We start from the raw sequence: 17,230 nt of genomic DNA on the forward strand, positions 1-17,230 counted from the left end.
GGAGATAGATGTTCAGAAATGAGGCAGGCAAGACATATTTAATGTAACCAGTATCCTGGCAGCTTGTGAATTAGTTCTAACCGCAGTGGAATCGGGGCCCCGGCTGCATCAGGAGGCGCCCGTACGGCTTCTCTTGTTCCACGCGAAGGATCTGTTGTGCTGCAAGCACTGCTCAAGGGGAGAAGACAGGGCCAGTCAGGGGGAGTCCGCGTAGGGCCTCTGTGTCCTCGTCCCCCACATTGCACCTCATGCCCACACTCACCTAGCAGCAGATAGAAGGCCCGGGCAGCCACCCTGCGAGGGCTGAGAGGGGACACCAGGCTGCTGAAATCGGGCTCCCTGTTGGCTTGCAGCTCCTGTGCTACTGCCCTGTAGGGATCAAGGACTGTCAGCTGAAGTCTCAGCCTGGGCCCGCCCCACCGAGACACCGTCTGTCTCCCTGATACCTATACACAGCCTCCAGCGACAGCAGCTCGGGCTCCAGGGGCAGCTCCAAAGGCAACTCCATAGGCACTTCAGGGAGTTCGGGTACCACAGGCAGTGCAGGGGCCTCTGGCTGCTCTGCCTCGGCCCAGGCCCTGGGAGAAAATGGGAGTCAGGTGGAACAGGGAAGGTGGCAGCTGTGACAGCAACAAGGGGAATATTTGAGTTCGCCGGGGCTGGTGGCTTACCACCGTTCTTCTGAAGGGATGAGGCTGATGCGGGTCTTCTCCTCCTCGGCCGCTTCTAGAGAGAGTTCTGTTGGGGGAGGGGGAGGGAGAGGTCGTGAGTGGATCTGCTTAGATCTGAGCAGGCAAGACCTTGAGGCCAGCTGGTGGACCCAGAAGCCGTGGCTGTGCAGTGACTTATTAAAAGTGCCCAGTGGGAGAGCTGAAGAGATCTATGCTCCCTCATGTTAATCACTCCCTTCTAGTAAGAGCATCGGGGTACCAGTTCTCCGGGACCGGGGCGGTGGTCCTCTCCCTTCTCCAGGTACCTACCTGAAGACAGCATGAGGGGCCCGCTGGGCTCCTGGGCCTCTCTCAGGACCTGGGGGTGGGAGAGCGAGAACTAAGACCCCGAGTGTCAGAAACATCTGGGGTAGGGTGAAGCAGTCCCAGCCCTGAACTGGCCTGCACTAGGGGATGGACCCAGCACCAATGGCTCCCATGGGGGTGCGGGGGGGGGGGGGGTGGGGAGAAGGCAGCCTCTTGACGAAGGAGGAAGGGTGCAGTTACCTCAATATCGCTCAGAGCTTCAGTCCTCCTCCTTTCCTCCTCAGCCTCCTCTTCAGGCTCCAGGGGTGGCCTTCGCCTGAGTGCTTCTGGGGGTGGCTGGGCACAGCGGGTCCAGAAAGACAGCAGTTCTGGGGGTAACCAGCCAGCTGGGGAGGGGGTGGGCAGTGGGGATGGGGTCTGAGGTGTGAGGAACACCAAGTGAGGAATGTGGGTTCAGAAGATCCCACATGCCAACTCCCACCGCTCCTTACAGTGAGTTGGGGTTTGGAATAGCTCCGTGGGGCTTCTGATGGTCCTCTCAGGAGGCTGCACCTTTGGCTGCATGGCAGGGAGGGCCAGAAGCCCAGTTAGGAGAGAGCCACTCTCCCCGCCCCTCCTCCACTTCTTTGCAATACTTTGTTCCAAGGCCTCTGACCTTCCAACTCTCAGGTTCATGCCCCTGCTTGCCCCACTCACTACTAACTGGGGCCTGTGGATATGCTAGGTGGGGTCACTCAAGGAACACAGAGCTGTGTACGTTCAAACCCCCGGAACACGTGCACCTTGGGGATTGTTCCCTGTGTAACCCCCCCATCCCCCCAGAGTTTAAAAGGCCCAGCATGCGTTGCCCCAGGCCCGCCCTGCCTCCCTCCATCCCCAGCAGAGCCTAGGCTGCACTCACACACTCCCAGCAGTGGGCTCTGGTTTGCAGTTGTTCCCGGAATTTCTCCCGGGAAATCTGAGTCTCCTTGTCCCAGAACAGTAACTGGCGGCGGCGACGGCGACGAGCAGGTGGGCTCACAGGATATGGGGCAACTGGGGGCCTCCTCTGCTGAGTTGGAGGGGAAGTGGGGGCAAGGCTGCCCATGATTCCCTTTCCCACACCTTAGTGGTACAAGCCCCATATCCCCACCCCAGAGGTGCCCCGAGAAAGAGCTGGACACGGCCTCTGAGTACATGCAGTTCCAAACTCATGTGAGGGGCCCAGCTGAGAAGGGCAGTCTAGATAAATGGAGTGTGAGCAGGGGTACCTTTTACCCATTTGCCCAAAGGCCCAGGCAGGCTAGCAGTGGCCCAGGGCTTGGGGAAGCCGAATACAGATGAGCAGCTCTGGGAGGGGAAGAGACTTGGAAGGGGCACTACTCACCTCTGGGCTGGGAGGGGCTGGCAGACGCAGCTCTGGTGGAGGGGTCACCTCTGCAAAAACACTCTAGGTCCTGGCTCTGCCACACAGCCTTTGCCCTTACAGTCACCCAGCCACCAGCTAGAAGGCCTCCCTTCAGCAAGTTGGAATCCAGGGCCCTTGTGTGCAGTAGCTGTACAGGCACGATGGGCACTCACCAGTAAGTAGGGCCTCAGGCTCCCAGCCTGCTGGCTTCGGTTCCTCGGGGACTGGGACCGGAAGTGGCTCTGCTGCCTCTTCCACCCTGAGGGAAAATGGGTGAGAAATGAAGACACCCCTCCCAGCACTGACCCCCTACCTGGCCCAGAGGGTCCTGCCCTTACTGTGCAAGAGCTGGAGGTGAAAGCGAGGGTAATATGATGTCTCCCTCCAGGACCCGGGGCTCCTCCTTGTACTCTGCAGAGAGAAGATCAGGTCTCAGAACACAGAAGAGAGGAGATGGGAGCACTGCCCAGGCCCAGACTGCCCATGTCAGGGCTCTGACCATCCAGTGCCGCACGGGCCATAGGCAGCCAGATAGGCCTACCTTCACGTTCCTCTAATAAGATAGCTTCTTCTTCCTCGGCAATCAGCAGCTCCAAGTCTCGCCGGCTGACCTCCGGAAGGTCCCGTTCACCCTGTCCAAAGAGGGAGAGTAAGGAGAGGGGAAAGAGGACACAGTTCCATTTCTGAAAAAGGCAAGTGGATCTAGGAGACTGGGTCTGAAAGACAGGCAGCAGGAGGCCCACTGGGCGCTCAAGGAACAGGGGCAGGGAGTGGTGAAATGGAAACAAGAAGGCAGGACTCGGGGCAGACAGGAGTGGATAAATGCAAGGTGGGCTGGGCCGCCAGAGGCAGGCCTCAGGCCCCACTGTAGGGGTACAACTCACCTCAATCTGCAGCATGCGTATGGGCTCTGCCTCTTTGAGGGTGATGGCCTCTGGGGACAGCACAGTGACCGGGATCCTGTCTGGAGGGGCAGGAAAGTCACCCCAGCCCCTCTACTTCTTTCCAGGTTCCCACCCCATGTGGTGAGGCAAAAACATGGACTCTACAATCAAGTCAACCTGGGTTCTGGTCAGGCCCAGGCCAGTCACTGCCAATCTGAACCTGACTATGCTGCTTAACCACTAGGGGCCTCACTTTCCTCCTCTGTAAAAAGGGGTAAGATTCTGATCTCATAGGACTCCTGTGAGGCAGAGATGAGGTTACACAAAGGGCATGGCCCTTAAGAGAAGCTCAATGATGGTCATTTCTTCAGTTTTGGGGCCTTCCTATGCCTCTCCCCGGAAAGAACCCTCTCTGCTCACCTGGCTTTGTTGGCTCCATAGGGACTTCAGGAGGGATCTCCTCAAGAACTCTCTCTGGGGTTGCAGCCTCAAGAAGGTGTCGAATCTTTGGGGAGGATTGGGGACAAAAGGAAGGGTTCATCTTTAGCTGCTGTTTTCTCACTTCCACAGCCTTATTCAGACAATGGACGAAAATATTCCTTCATGCCTAAGCCCTGTGGCACTGACAGTTGTATGCGGTGAACTCACTCACCATATGCACGCCTTTCCTCCCATTCCTGCCATTATCTACTCTTTGTCCATCTGTCTGTACACGAAGCACTGCACCCTTATGTCAAGTGTTGTTGGGGACAGAGGAACAGAAAAGATTCCTGGTCTTAAGGAGCTTATGGTCCAACATGATGACAGGTTTGTATAGGACCTGGGCAAGAGTCAACACAAAGGTTGAAACAAGCCCCTTAGCGATGCGCTGAGTTCCAAAACATTTGGTTCTGGCCAGTGATAAAGTCTCATAGAAAAGGATAGTATTTAAGCCAGGTCTGTTAAGGATGTGTAAGACTTAACTAGTAGAAAATAAGGATGACCCTTATGGACTAGGGAAACAGCACAAGCAAAGAAGTGAACATGGCATCTTTGGGACATGGGGGCCAGACCAGTGTCTGGGAGCCAAAGATGCTTAAGGGATATGCTAAGAGACGGTAGCTAGTTCTAGACCTGGGCATGGAGAGCTCTAATGCTAGTACTCTATCTGCAGTGGGGAGCCACAGGTGTCTGAAGGAAGGAAGTAGCATTGTATTAAGCTGTAGAGGTGTTAGAATGTGGATAGAGGAGGACATAGATAGGGAAACCCAGGGCTGAGAAACAATGAGGGCCTGGATTAGAGCCTTGGCAGTGGGAACTGTGTGGAAATAAGTTCGGATAAGAGCTGCTTCTAAGTTGGCCTTGAATAGACAAGTGGAATGGGTTTTGTCTGGGTGGGTCCACCACGACAGTCCCCCTGAGCTGTCTCTGGGGAGCCCTACCTGAGGGATACTGAAGGGGCTGGGAAGTGTGGGATCCACAGACATCATTCCAAAAAAGGGGTCTGGAGCATCTTCCAGGGTCTCCATCATGGCCAGGCGGTTAGGAAGCAGCAGGCTGGGTCTGAGAGAGAGTGTGGGCTGTCAGGTACTGAGGCAGAGGGCTAAAGTTGCCCTCTAAAGGCTGAAGGGCAGGGGTGGGGGGTGTCGGGTGGCTCAGTCAGTTAAGCCTCTGACTTCGGCTCAGGTCATGATCTCATAGCTGGTGAGTTTGAACCCCGTGTTGGCCTCTGTGCTGACAGCTCAGAGCCTGGAGCCTGCTTCAGATTGTGTGTGTGTGTCTCTCTCTGCCTGTCCCCTGCTCACATGCTCTCTCTCTCAAAAAATATTTTAAAAATTTAAGAAAAAAAAAAAAGCTTAACGGGCCGGTCCCAGGGGGGCACTCACAGGTCAGTCTCTACCATATCAATGCGGATCTGCAGCTGGGCACGGTGCAGGCGCTCCAGAATGTGCTGGATGTCCTCTGTGGGCAGGGAGGGCAAGGTAGAGAGCCCGCCTCGCCGAGGGCCACTCAGCTCTGCCCCATCTCCGAGCCTTCCCGGACTTACCTACGAGGTATTGGCATTGCTGGGAGTAGACCCGGATCACGCCAATCTGCAGCTGGGCTGAGAGATACAAGGAGAAGCGGGGCCGCGGTAGACCGGGCAGCGGGGGCTGCACTCGTACCAGCACGTAATCGAGGATTTCCTCGCTGGGGGTAAAAACGCCCTACTCACCCCTGTGCCAAGGACCAACCCCATAGCCTGGCCAACCGGATCCATCCAGTTGCCCTGCCACCCTGCCCGCACAGGCCCGGCCGCTCCTCCCCTTCCTGGGCCTTACCAGGTCTTCACCACGTTCACCTTCAAGTACTCACGCTTCACCAGCCGGCTGCCACGCGTCGCTGCCAGCCTGGAGGGGTCGGGGGTGTGAATGGACGGTGGGGAGGGGGTGTCAGGCTGGGATCCCTGGGTGCCCCTCCCGGCGCGCAGGGCCCTGCCCTTACCAGATGGTGGCGAAGCAGCCGGTGTGGCGCTGAAGCACGTTGGGATAGTAGAACATTGTCCCACAGGGGTTTCACCCCCGTCTCCGCCACTCCTCCGTTCGGTTCTCAATCGGAATTCTTTGCGGCGAGGGACTTCCCAACACCGTTGGAACGAAGGGTTTGGAGAGGTGGCACCGAGGTGGACCCCGAATGCCAAATAAGAGGAGCCAATAATCGGTGGATAAAGGATTAAGGCGAGAAGCAAATGGAGGCACTGACCGCACACACAACAGTTGGGATTCCCCTCTCCGTCTGCCCTGAGCGGGTTCACACGCCGCGTGGGTGCTTCGAACTTACTGGGGCCTTTCGGGTTGGGTTCCAGGTTGGAGGTGCAGAGCTCCCCGAGGGCAGGTCCGGGCTGGGCTCCAGATCAGGTCCCGAGGGAGAACGGGGGTCCTCCGCAGGAGTGCCGGGCGCCTGAGTCTTGCACTCAGCTTCGGCACCTCTAGTCCCGGCAAGGTCGCCCTCCCGCGGGACTAGATCCTGCCGCAGGGAGCGCGCCCACGGGTGCTTTGCGCCTCCGTCATTAGATGGCGGCGGCCCCCACGACAGCCAATGGGGGACGGGGGTGGGCTTGGGAAGCGCTCTTTCCAGGGCGCCAAGGAGCCTGCTGGGCGTCGAGGCAACAGGGGTCTCCCGAGGCAGACAGCGAACCAATCGGAAGAATCCTGTGCGCTGCTGGGGCCATTGTGAGGTGTCCTGACCAATGGGCTCTCGTTCTTGCCTCTGGCAACAAGGGTTCCTCGGTGGCACTTCTCTGCTGACCAATGAGAGTGGAGCAAGTCCCAGTCTCGCCCCCCCCTCCCCCCCCCCCCCCCCCCCCCCAGCAAGCTTGGTAACAAGGGCACTTCAACTACTAGACTAGGTCGGGTCATGCCGGGGGCAACTGCCCTACCCCACTCTGGGCGCCCGATCAGTTAGAACTTGCCCTTTCCCCCAAATCCAACCAGGTACCAACAAAATACCAAAAATTGGTCTGCCTTTTGTGCCCAGACTTGGGCCTGTCGTGAGCTGGGGAGGTGGAAACGGTGTGGGTGGCCTTGGAGGCGCCACAGACCGGTGAGGAAAAAGATCTCACAGGAAGCCCTGAGAGAACTTGCTGGGTCCTTTCCTAAATTTGAACAGTTTAGGCTCTGGGCCTGCCCCATCTGGCTATTTTCCAGTTGTGAATGTTCCCCTGGCTGGAATAGATTTCAGCTTTGTGGGATGCAGGGCATACCTCTCTGCATACAAAAGCCATTTGGCTCCAACAATTCTTTGTCTCCATGCCTCCTGCCTTTGTACAGCCATTTCTTTGGCTGAGAATGCCCTTCCCCAGGGCATGCTTCTCTGCCTCTTTAACACTCAATTATTGTGGCTGAGCTGACCCTATTTTGCTTTGTTCCTTCAGTCTGGGAGCTCTTGAGATTGAGACTTTTTTTTTTTTTTTTTTTTTTTTTTACCCCCAACTAGTTCCTGGAACCCAGCTCAGTAAACATTTGTCAAGTGGTTGGGGCGCCTGGGTGACTCAGTTGGTTAAACATTTGACTTCAGCTCAGGTCCTGATCTTGTGGTTCTTGAGTTCGAGCCCTGAGTCAGGCTCTGTGCTGACTGTTCAGAGCCTTGAGCCTGCTTTGCATTCTGTGTCTCCCTCTCTCTCTGCCCCTCCCCTGCCTGCATTCTGTCTGTCTCTCTCTCAAAAATAAATATTTAAAAAAACCAAAAACATTTGTCAAGTGAATATGCAATTACCCTAAATTTACAACCACAAAAATTCAAGGCTGACTGGGATTTCAAAATCTAGTCTAAGACTTGCCTTTCAGATGAGAAACAGAGGCCCATATAAGACAGGTTTTCCCAGACCACACAGCTCTTTAATGACAGCCTGGCTGGGAACTCTGCTCTCTCGAATTCCAGCATTTCCAGTACCTAGTCAACTTGTGCTTGTTTAAGATGGTTTCTGCATAATACAAATTGTTTCAGTCACTGTACATATGTTGTCAGTGTTTATAAGTTCACATTAGAGCACAGAGATGATAAGGTGGGGGCATCTACCCTTAAGGTACTTAGAACCTAGTTTAGGAAATAAGCAATAGACTGAGTAATTTGTTCATCCATCCCTCCATTCAACAAGCATTTATGAGATGCCTACTACATGCCACACACTCCTCTATAGAGGCACTGGAGATAGAGCAGTGAACAAAACAAGTCCCTGTTCTAACGCATTAGGGAAAGAGAGATGATAAGCAAGGAGACAAACAGAAATATGTGAAATGGTGATCAGTGCTATGAGAATGAGGCCGCATAGGAGAATAGAGAGTAGTGAGGGCTGCTATTTAGGTAGAGTGCTTAGGGAAGCCCCCTCTGAAGAGAGGAGACAACATGCACCTACCTAAAGGAAGAATATTTTAGACAAAAGAACCAGCAAGTGCAAAGGTCCTGAGGCAGAAATGTGGTGGGTTCAAGAAGCCTGGAACAAGAATGGCAAGCGGTGAGGTTAGAGAGGAGGATAGGGGCCACAGCACAAGGACCTTGGAGGCCACTTTAAGGATCTGGGCTTTAACTCTGAATGAGTTAAGAGCCAATGGAGGGTTTTGACTGACATGATGAGATTTATGTGTTAAGGGGATCTCTATTGTGTTGGAAATAGGCTGAAGGTGGACAAGAGTGGAGGAAGAAAAGATGTGGAAGGAAGCAGAAAGAGGTGTGAGAGATGATAGTAGCTTGTTCCAAAGTGTTAGTGGTAGGGGCATCTGGGTGGCTCAGTAGGTTAAGCATCTGACTCTTTAAAAAAATTTTTTTACATGTTTATTTTTGAGAGAGAGAGACAGAGCATGGGTAGGGGAGGGGCAGAAAGGGAGAAGCAGGCTCCAGGCTCTGAGCTGTCAGCACAGAACCCGATGTGGGGCTCGAACTCATGAACTGTGAAATCATGACCTGAGCCGAAGTCAGATGTTTAACCAACTGAGCCACTCTAGCACCCCATCGTCTGACTCTTAATTTCGGCTCAGGTCATGATCTCACAGTTTGTGAGTTCAAGCCCTAATTTGGGCTCTGTGCTGATAGCACAGAGCCTACTTGGGATTCTCTCTCCCTCTCTGTCCCTCCCCTGCACTCTCACTATCTCAAAAATAAATAAGAAAACATTAAAAAAAAAAAAGTGTTAGTGGTAGAAACAGAGAAAAGTGGTCAGATTCTGGATAGATTCTAAAGGAATAATGACAGGATTTGCTGATGGCCTGGATGTGGATTATGACAGAAAATGTAAGAGGACATGATATAATCATAAATGGGATAATCCAACCAGAAAATGTAACAATTATAAATATTGATGCACCTGGCATGCGAGGATCCAAGTACATAAAGCAGTTAATAACAAACATAAATGAAGTGATCAATAGTAATACAATAATAGTAGGGGACTTTAACCCTCACACCAATGGACAGATCATCTAAACAAAAAATCAATACGAAAACAGTGGCTTTGAATGACACATTGGACCAGATGGATTTAACAGGTATAGTCAGAACATTCCGTCCTAAAACAGCAGAATACATTCTTTTCAAGTGCACATGGAACATTCTCCAGAACAGATCACATATTAGGCCACAAAACAAGTCTCAACAAATTCGAAAACATCAAAGTCTTTTTAGTATCTTTTCTAACAACAACACTATGAAACTAGAAACCAACCACAAGAAAAAATCTGGAAAGACCACAAATACATGGAGGTTAAATAACATGCTATTAAACAATGAATGGGTCAACCAAGAAATCAAAGAGGAAATTAAAAAAATACATGGAGACAATGAAAATGAAATATAAAGAACTGATACAACACCAAAAAAATAATCTAGTTAAAAAAATAGAAGACATGAGCAGACATTTCTCCAAAGACATCCAGATGGTCAACAAATACATAAAAAGATGCTCAGCATCACTCATCATCAGGAAAATGCATATCAAAACCACAATGAGATCTCACCTCACACCTGTCAGTATTGCTAAAGTCAAAAACACAAGAAACAAGGAAAGGACGTAGAGGAAAAGGAACCCACCGTCCCTGTTGGTGAGAATGCAAACTCATGCAGCCACTGTGGAAAGCAGTATGGAAGTTCCTTAAAAAATTAAAAATAGAACTACTATATAATCCAGTAATTCCACTACTACAAAGAATACGAAAGCACTAATTCAAAAGGATGTGTGCACCCCTATGTTTATTGTAGCATTATTTACAATAGCCAAGATACGGAGCAGACTAGGTGTCCATCGATAGATGAATGGATAAAGAAGTGGTATACCTATACATTGGTATATTATTCATCCAGAAAAAACAATGAAATCTTGCCATTTCCAACAACACACATGGATCTAGAATATATGCTAAATGAAATAAGTGAGTCAGAGAAAGACAAATATCATTTGATTTCACTCATATGTGCAATTTTGAGAAACAAATGAACAAAGGGGGGAAAAAAGACAAACCAAAAAACAGACTCTTAACTATAGAGACCAGATGGTTCCCAGAGGGGAGGTGGGTGGGGGGATGGGTGAACTAGGTGGAGATTAAGAGTACACTTATCACAGGGTGGGTGCCTGGGTGGCTCAGTCGGTTAAGCATCCGACTTCGGCTCAGGTCATGATCTCACAGTTTGTGGGTTCGAGCCCCATGTCGGGCTCTGTGTTGACAGCTCAGAGCCTGCAGCCTGCTTTGGATTCTGTGTCTCCCTCTCTCTCTGCACTTCCCCCACTCATGCTCTGCCTCTCTCTCCTTCAAAAATAAACATCAAATAAAAAATTAAAAAAAAAAAGTACACTTATCACAATGAGCACTGAGCAATGTATAGCACTGTTGAATCACTATATTGTACCCCTGAAACTAATTTAACACTGTATGTTAACTAGACTGGAATTAAAATTATAAAGAAAAGAAATAAAATGGAAGTCAAGGAGACAGCAAGTGCAAAGAAGAAAGGCCAGGAGGAATCTTAGAAAATCAAGGGCACAATAGGCCTTGCGTACCTGTGCACCCAGTACCTGCTTTCTTCCCTGCTAATGCAGATTCCTGTTTGGACTCTTGGCTTCTCGGGAGGATGATGGGCAAGACTGAAGAGAACGAAGGTCCAAGGAGGCAGAAAGGCTCAAAAGCAGCACTGAAGTTTGTCAAGTGAGACAGCAAGAAGATCCTCGAGGATCCAGGCATCTAGGCTTGATCACATAGGTGAGCCAGGGAAGGCTTATAAGAGGGAAAGGACAGGAAAGTCTGGTCTGGGAGGCTCCTCTTCCTCCAAGCTGGTGTCACATATAGGAGGGGGGAAGCTGGATGCTGTGGCAGTTGGTTAAGCAGGGACTTACGTCTGAACTAATCTGCTGGATGTGAATGGAGAGGTAAGATGACAAGTTGCCTGTAAAGGAAGAACTTCCAGTTTGGTGGCAAAATAAACACAGGGGGTATGGGAAAGAAGTGTCATTTGCTTTAGGGCCCTCACATCTCAGCGAACAGAGTGTTGGTGACATGGCAGTCTAGGCCACATGGTCTTTGGTGGGGTCTAGGTAGAGCGAGGAAACCAGTTTGGGAGTCCCCTTATGTTAGGGCGACAGTGCCCCATATACTGGGAGAAGAGATACCAGAGCCTGGTCTGCCCTCGGCACAGGAGGCACAGAAGCTCTTTCTTCCCTCTGATTTCCCCTCCCCTCCCAGACCCCAGCACCTCTAGTCCATAGTTTGAAGTCAACTTCAAGTTCTCCTGTTCATTTAGACCTCCAGCCAGAGTCCAACCCTAAGCCGCTTGTAAGGCCCGAATCAGAGGCCTCTAGCCAAGAACCGTGGAGCCCAGATTTTTCCATGTGAAGTTGGTGGCTACAGCAGCTGTAGGCTGTGCTCTTCTGGGTGGCTAACCTCAATCCTCTCCCCAAACTCAGAACCCACAGAGGCCAGACAGCTTCCTAGCCAGAAGCTGCAGGTGGAGGAGGGGAAAGGGGCCCGGAGAGGTCAGCAGGAAGAAAACCCAAGTACACCGCTCTGAAATTACATCTCTATCACTTCCCTGTGACCCCTGCTACCTACCTTTTCATCCAACAAAGCAGATAATGACTCCTCTTTCAATAAAGTTTTATTTTAAATCCCCAGTGAACATCTAAGAAGAAAATATAAAGTGCTTGGCTTTAGGGTTGGGGGAAGCAGGAAAGGTCCTCTGAGTTCACACCATTTGGACTTTTCCCAATTCAGTTTCTCAGAAATGAAAGAGGGTATATCTCAAACTTAAAAAAAGGATAAAAATCATCCTTCAGTTCTCCACCAGCCAGGTACACGAGCAGTTCAAGGACACAACCATCACAGACAACCACCAAGAATGATCACCAAGGGAGCCAGGTCAACAGTGTGGAGAATGAGTTTCTTTCAAAGGAGATAGGAGGAACAGAGCGAAGAGGAGGAAGGCGGGTCTCCCAGGCTCTGCAGCAGGGAGAGAGCGGCTGACTGCTCCTCAGGAGTCTCCTCCAGTAAACGTCGGGCAAAGGCCTGCTCCATCTGTGCCAGGAAAGGTGGGGGAGAGTATCATGAGCACAGCTGGGGCAGACATACCCCCAGGAGCTCCTCCCTGCCAACCAAAGGCCCTTCTCCACCTGGAACCCCCTACACCCCACTCACACAGGCAGGCTAGTCTTCCCTTGCCCTGAACTCACCTGCACTGTGATAAGACTCTTCGGGGTGTGGCTGGGGCCAGGGCTCTCCTCCCAGAAGTTCAGAGTCACCTGGAACTTGGGTGGGGGGCCCAGGCCCTGGAAGTACCTGGCCAGGTCTGATGAAAGAGAAAGGATCAAGGGTTGGAAGAAAGAAGGCAGAGGCCACAGGCAGGGAGGGAATAGAGAGGAACCCATCATGGAGAAAGAGGGGTGGGTGTGGGGCCAATTGGAGACCAAGGCCAGAGCGGGAGCTGCAGGGTCATGGCTGTTGCCTCATACCAGGAGGGATGCCAGCAACTAAGCTGCTACTCACCCATGTGCAAGTAGGAAAAGGTGCCCCTTTTTCAAGTAAGAAGTATTTAGAGGTAACCGATTTTTATACACCCTCAAAGCTCTCTGCTGGAAGAGCTTAGAGTCCTCAAGGCAGCAGCCTGGGCTGCTAACACAGAAGTGTCCCCACCTCTATTGTCTGCTCGCACCCTCCCTGCCGAGGGCATGCGTGGCCCTGCAACACTCCCACTCTGTGTCCCCTGTACTCCTGGCCTCCACTCCCAAGGTGAGATTTAGAGGTGAATGGAGGCAGGAGGTGGAATCCCAGGCAGGGGCGGACGGGAGAAGGACAACCCAAGGAGCTGCCCGGGGTGCAGCAGGGCTAGTGTGTGGGAGGTGTGCGAGCTCTCCCAAATATGGGGTCGGCCCGTGCAAGTGCATATGCAGGAGAGGGCCGCGAGGTGCACCTTCCCGTTACTGCATGCTGCCATGTGGTGGCAGTCCCCAACATGTGACTCATGTGCTGAGCTGCATCCGAGCCTCATCTTCCGAGACCTTGGCTGGGGAAGGCTGGCTGCCAGACAGCTGCCAGGGCGGAGCACAGGGCCCCACAGGATGTGTGTGCACCGCTCAAGTGCAGGGTGCCATGCCTGGGCTGTAACGAAGGATCTACTGGAAGGAACACAGGGTGGTGGCAGAGCCTGCAAGGTCCCAGGGGGTCCTAAGAGATGGGGGCAGGGGCTCAGCTCAACTGGAACAGGCTCACCTCTGCAGAAGTAGGTGGTTCTGAAGAGCTCCACGCACTCATTGCTGGGCAGCAGATGCGGGCCTGGACCGGGTGGCGCCTGGGGCGCGTTCCAGGAGATGGGGATGGGGCAGAGACGCTGCACAAAGAGGCCTCTGGAGTTGCTGGCCACTAGGACACCTCTCTCGATCTGGCTCAGCAGGCGCTGGGTGGGCTCTCGTGGGTCAGGCTTGGGAAACACCACCTGCTCCATCCCATACTGGGAGCCTGAGGGCTCAGCCACAAGGCGGCAGTCCAGGCTCTGCACCTGGGCTTCGCCCACCACGCGCCCACCGTAGATGAAGGTAAGCAGCAGCGAGTAGTCTGCGAACAGAGAACGGCCAGCTGCACCAGTGCTTCACCCCAGGGGTCCACCCGGCCAGCACCAGGTCCTGGGGAATGAGGAGGGGCCGCTGGCAAACCCCACATCCTCATTTTGCTGGTGAGAAACATGAGGCCCAGAGGGAACACAAGCAAGGGCAGGGGTAGCAGTCTGACCTTCTGTGGTTAGAGAAGGCACTTCCCTCCCCATCTGCCCTCTCACCAACCCTACCAGCCAGGGGGCATCCTGTGAGGCTTTGCCATCACTCACAAGGGTAGCTGATGCCCACTGAGGCCTCAAGGCTTAATGCCCAGGGTCTTACGGTTTATAAGAAGGTCCCGAAGACTAGGTCTCCACTTGACCCACAGAAATGAATGTCTCAAAGTGAATTTCCAGGGAACAGAGTGCATAGGGGATACTTTTTAAAAAGTTTATTTATTCATTTTGAGGGGGGCTGCAGAGAGAGAATCCCAAGCAGGCTAGACGCTCTCAACTCAGAGCCCAACGCCAGGCTCAATCCCACAAACCATGAGATCATGACCTGAGCCAAAACCAAGAGTGGGACGCTTAACCAACCGAGCCACCCAAGCGCTCCCTTCACCCATCCCCCCCCTTTTTTAAGTTTATTTATTCATTTTGAGAAAAAAGGGGGGGGGGAGGGAGGGAGAGAGAGAGAGAACACGAGGAGTATTTTTGAGAAGTGAGCTGTTAGGAGGTTGGAGTCTGCCCAGGTGTCCCGCCTGGAAAGCAATGCCTCTGTCTGGATAAGGTGGGCCCTGTTTCCTGCAAGCCCCGACATCCTTGATAATGCATGTGTAGCTACAGGGAGACAACCTGGGGGGACAGAGAGCAGAGAGGAGTCAGAAACACCACACACCTGAGTCTGGAGGAGGCAGACTCTCCAATGACACCTGATCTCCTTGGAAAGGGGCTTCTGTTGTGTCTGTACCTATAAGGGAAGCAGAGGCATGTCATTCAGATGGGGACTGGGGAATCCAAGGGCCAGAGGGAGTGGCTGTAGGGGAACAACACAGAGGCAGGGGAGGTGGTACCTTCCTGAGGCTCAGGGCTGTTGCTGCTGCTGCTGCTCCCAAATTCTGAATGGCCTGCTTCCCCACTGGCCCCCACCTCCTCCTGCAGACACAGTGTCTATTCGTTGGCTGACCTCTCCCCTAGTTTACTCTCCTGCCCTCAGGCCCACTCCGTTCCCTCCCCAGCTCTTACGTTTTTGAGGGGGTCCTCAGTCAAAGAGGGACTGAGTATGCAGTTCTTTGTGGTACCCTCATCCTCTTCCCTCTCAGAGGACACAGAACTGTAATGTCGCTTTGATGGTGATTTCTGGGTCCCTGGCTGGGCTGTGGAATATTGTGGAGGGGGAGAAAGGTCAGAGCCTTAAGTGGGAACAGAGGGTAAGGTAGAGAGGAGACAGTGAAAGAATATGCAGGACCAGGCAGGGGAACGTGGGTAGGAGTACCCCAGGGACAGGGCAGAACTCTGACTGAGGGGCCTGGAGGGAGGCCCACCACCCTCCCAGAAACCTCCTATCTCCATCCTCCCCCTGTCCACGTCTGCTGATTCTAGGAGCGGCTGGGCAAGGGGACACCCACCAGGGAGGGTCCCCGATGGCAGCAACCGATACACCTTGTAGGGCTCAGCTCCATCCCTATGGCCATTTTCAGGAACCTCCTCAAATTCGGGGCTCTTGTTGAGAGCACAGCGCAGACGAGTCTTCCAGATAGCAGGGCCTTCTGTGTCTCCCTCCTTGTACTTCCCCTTAAATATCGCCCATGCCTGAGAAACACAGGAAGTAAAGAGGAGACAGCATGTCACCCTGACCAGCTGACCCTCTCCTACAGCCGGCTGCGGGCACCTGCGGCCTGAGCACCTGCACAGAAGGCCCAGTGCTCAGGTCCCCGCTCTGCTGCTGCTGTCTTGAAATCCTCAACAATTTTTGAATTTTCATTTTGTCTTGGGCTGTGACGACAATGCGGCTGGCTCTACCCTCCCATCTCCCCTTTATCTGAAACCCAGGCAGACCTCTTGAGGGTGAGAGATTGTGTCTACTCCACCCCTTCCTCGGAGGGGCTGGTTTCCAGGCCCATTCACCTTGAAGAAAGCGGCATCCTGGTCCTCCCGGAAGTCCTGCTTGCCTGCATGCTTCCAAGGAATCCGGAACATGGTCTTAGCTGCATCGTCCCAGCACACCCCCGGGAACTGCCCGCTCTCCACTTGCTCCACCACCCAGTTCCGCAGCTTTCGGGTGCAGCGTGCCCGGCCCGATGCCATCCTGGGGACAAGAGCAGCAGGCAGCATCAGTGGAACTGATACTTCAGGAGGGAACATCTGCAGAGATCCTGACCACTGGGGTTGGATTCTGGCAAGGGCCCCCAGAGACCCCATCCACCTTTTGCCTGTGGACATTTCTCACAATTCCCTGAGGCCAAACCGTTTCTTTCTGCCATCACTAGTAACCAAAAAACACACCCTAACATCCCAAGCTCCGACAACTGGAAGGAAACCCTAGGCGCTGGTCTTAAAACTGTCTTAAAACTGACTTTTCAGGAATCTGTTGTCTGGAAGAGAACTCCCTTGGTGTGGTTCCTGGAGAGAGGCCCGGTCTCTGCCCCAAGCATCTGCGAAGGCAGTATCTGTTTGCAAGATACTTCATAGATCCCTCACCCACCACCCCCACAACCTATCCTTTGACCCCCATCTGTCCCCTCCTCTTGCCTCTGGGGTAGGTGGGGCAGAGCTCCAGCGGAAGTGGGCAGGGCCAGAAAGCAAGAAAACAAACAGGGTCAGCTGGAGCCGGGGGCTGACTTCCCTGAACAACCCACAGCAGGGACCTCCTGTTCTTTGCCTATAGGGCTGGGGACAGTGGTCCCCAGTCACTCTCTCACTCAGGCCAAACCCCCTGTGTCCTGGCTCACAGGCGGTCTGTATATTCCTGTTTGGCAGAGGGGCCCCAGGAGCCCCCGCCCCCCCACCTCCAATCCGGCGGGGCCCTCTAGCTCTAGACCCACGCTGACATCCGAATGTCCGCTGATCTTACCTGAGCGGCTTGCTGGCTGTCCCAGGACCCAGCTGACCTCAGCTCGGCAGCCGTCTAGGCAGCTTCCTGATCTCTCCGCCCCTTTCTACAGTCCCCACCCTAAGTTTCAGTTCTCCTCCAGGAAGGGCCTTTTCTCAGAAATCACGTGGCTTGAGCTGCAGGGCAACGGCTTGCCGCCAGGGGGAAGCAGCATCTGAGAACCTCACTGTTGGAATCCCGCTGTCGGACACAAGAGGGCCCCCTTCCCGCTCAGGCTCAGTCCCCTACTCCCTTAGATGCTCTTTGATCTCTGTTAACACTACTGCTTCCCAGGGAGGCCAGTGTCGTGGAGTCTGGCCTGAGGCCTCTGGCTAGCCCTGTACCACCGGTGCATCTGTGTTCCCCCATC

At 53.3% G+C, this 17,230-nt stretch overlaps 2 protein-coding genes across 4 annotated transcripts; both read right to left on the reverse strand.

The window, feature by feature from the left end:
* Positions 1-19: 19 nt before the first annotated feature.
* Positions 20-6,547, reverse strand: REC8 (REC8 meiotic recombination protein). 2 transcript variants are annotated; one of them, XM_086710081.1, is made up of 19 exons: positions 5,712-6,547; positions 5,549-5,617; positions 5,275-5,417; positions 5,114-5,189; positions 4,670-4,790; positions 3,669-3,753; positions 3,249-3,328; positions 2,906-2,996; positions 2,703-2,775; positions 2,538-2,623; positions 2,344-2,393; positions 1,879-2,025; positions 1,469-1,535; positions 1,218-1,363; positions 981-1,029; positions 672-738; positions 447-578; positions 263-369; positions 20-168 (listed from the first exon to the last, which is right to left on the reverse strand). In XM_086710081.1, exons 1-19 carry the CDS (start codon positions 5,765-5,767, stop codon positions 77-79), a joined length of 1,737 nt encoding a protein of 578 aa, XP_086566207.1. In that variant the 5' UTR covers positions 5,768-6,547; the 3' UTR covers positions 20-76. The 2 variants fall into 2 exon arrangements, with proteins under 2 accessions (XP_086566207.1, XP_086566208.1); XM_086710082.1 differs by having other exon boundaries at positions 1,879-2,028.
* Positions 6,548-11,825: 5,278 nt separating this feature from the next.
* Positions 11,826-16,812, reverse strand: IRF9 (interferon regulatory factor 9). Of its 2 annotated transcripts, XM_086710087.1 has the most exons (9): positions 16,346-16,798; positions 15,897-16,077; positions 15,398-15,581; positions 15,015-15,145; positions 14,843-14,924; positions 14,668-14,739; positions 13,451-13,792; positions 12,415-12,530; positions 11,826-12,259 (listed from the first exon to the last, which is right to left on the reverse strand). In XM_086710087.1, the coding sequence occupies exons 1-9, from the start codon at positions 16,456-16,458 to the stop codon at positions 12,131-12,133; spliced, it is 1,350 nt and encodes a 449-aa protein (XP_086566213.1). In that variant the 5' UTR covers positions 16,459-16,798; the 3' UTR covers positions 11,826-12,130. The 2 variants fall into 2 exon arrangements, with proteins under 2 accessions (XP_086566213.1, XP_086566214.1); XM_086710088.1 differs by lacking the exons at positions 11,826-12,259; positions 12,415-12,530 and adding an exon at positions 12,537-13,353 and having other exon boundaries at positions 16,346-16,812.
* Positions 16,813-17,230: the final 418 nt, after the last annotated feature.

This window comes from Puma concolor, chromosome B3, assembly GCF_028749965.1.
Source record: "Puma concolor isolate L17-30 chromosome B3, mPumCon1.1.hap2, whole genome shotgun sequence".
Classification (NCBI taxonomy): domain Eukaryota; kingdom Metazoa; phylum Chordata; class Mammalia; order Carnivora; family Felidae; genus Puma; species Puma concolor.